The 1875-nt window shown below is 40.8% G+C and overlaps 1 protein-coding gene across 1 annotated transcript; it reads left to right on the top strand.

The window, feature by feature from the left end:
* The first annotated feature begins 632 nt into the window (after positions 1-632).
* On the top strand, positions 633-1004 carry LOC138350957 (uncharacterized). The gene has a single exon (XM_069302418.1). The coding sequence runs from the start codon at positions 633-635 to the stop codon at positions 1002-1004; it is 372 nt and encodes a 123-aa protein (XP_069158519.1).
* Positions 1005-1875: the final 871 nt, after the last annotated feature.

Raw genomic sequence — 1875 nt, 5'->3', positions numbered from 1 at the left:
CACAATGATGGTAGTGTATGACACAATGATGGTGGTGTATGACACAATAATGGCAGTGTACGACACAATGATAGTTGTGTATGACACAATGATGGTGGTATATGACACAATGATGGTAGTGTATGACATAATGTTTGTGGTGTATGACACAATGATGGTGGTGTATGACACGATAATGGTGTATGACACAATGATGGTGGTGTATAACACAGTAATGTTTGGGGTATAACACAATGACAGTGGAGTATGACACAATGATGGAAGTGAATGACACAATGATGGTGGTGTATGACTCAATGATAGTGGTGTATGACACAATGATGGTGATGTATGACACAATGATAGCAGTGTATGCCACAATGATGGTAGTGTATGACACAATGATGGCAGTGAATGACACAATGATGGTTGTGTATGGCACAATGATGGTGGTGTATGACACAATCATAGTGGTGTATGACACAATGATGGCAGTGCATGACACAATGATGGTGGTGTATGGCACTATGATGGTGGTGTGTGACACAATGAGGGTGGAGTATGACACAATGATAGTGGAGTATGACACAATGATTGCAGTGCATGACACAATGATGATGGTGTATGGCACAAAGATAGTGGTGTTTGACACAATGACAGTGGTGTATGACACAATGATGGTGGTGTATGGCACAATGATGGTGGTGTGTGACACAATTAGAGTGGAGTATGGCACAATGATAGTGGAGTATGACACAATGATTGCAGTGCTTGACACAATGATGATGGTGTATGGCACAAAGATAGTGGTGTTTGACACAATGACAGTGGTGTATGACACAATGATGGCAGTGTATGACACAATGATAGTGGTGTATTTCACAATAATGGTTGTGTATAACACAATAAAGGTGGTAGATGACACAATGATGGTAGTGAATGGCACAATGATGGTGGTGTATGACACAATGATGGCAGTGTATGACTCAAAGATTTTGGTGTATGGCACAATGATGGTGATGTAAGACACAATGACGATAGAGTATGACACAATGATGGATGTGTATAACACAATGATGGTGGTGTATGACACAATGATGGTGGTGTATGGCACAATGATGGCAGTGCATGACACAATGATGGTTGTGTTTGACACAATGATAGTGGTGTATGACACAATAATGGCAGTGTACGACACAATGATGGTGGTGTATGAGACAATGATGGTGGTTTATGACACAATGATGGTGATGTATGACACAATGAGGGTGGTATATGACACAATGATGGTAGTGTGTGACACAATGTTTGTGGTGTATGACACAATGATGGTGGTGTATGTCACAATGATAATGGTGTATGACACAATGATGGTGGTGTATAACACAGTAATGTTGGTGTATAACACAATGACAGTGGAGTATGACACAATGAAGGAAGTGTATGACACAATGATGGTGGTGTATGACTCAATGATAGTGGAGTATGACACAATGATGGTGATGTATGATACAATGATAGCAGTGTATGCCACAATGATGGCAGTGTATGACACAATGATGGCAGTGCATGACAAAATGATGGTTGTGTATGGCACAATGATGGTGGTGTATGACACAATGATGGTGGTGTATGACACAACGATAGTGGTGTATGACACAATGATGGCAGTGCATGACACAATGATAGTGGTGTATGGCACTATGATGGTGGTGTATGACACAATAATAGTGGTGTATGACACAATGATGGTGGTGTATGACACAATGATGGTGGTGTATGACACAATGATGGTGGTGTATGACAAAATAACGGTGGTGTATGACACAATGATGGTGGTGTATGACACAATGATGGTGGTGTATGACACAACGATGATGGTGTATGACACAATGA

Source organism: Procambarus clarkii, chromosome 48, assembly GCF_040958095.1.
Source record: "Procambarus clarkii isolate CNS0578487 chromosome 48, FALCON_Pclarkii_2.0, whole genome shotgun sequence".
In the NCBI taxonomy this organism is placed as follows: Eukaryota; Metazoa; Arthropoda; class Malacostraca; order Decapoda; family Cambaridae; genus Procambarus; species Procambarus clarkii.
The sequence above is the reverse complement of the archived record's forward strand: the minus strand, read 5'-3'. Positions and strand labels throughout refer to the sequence as shown.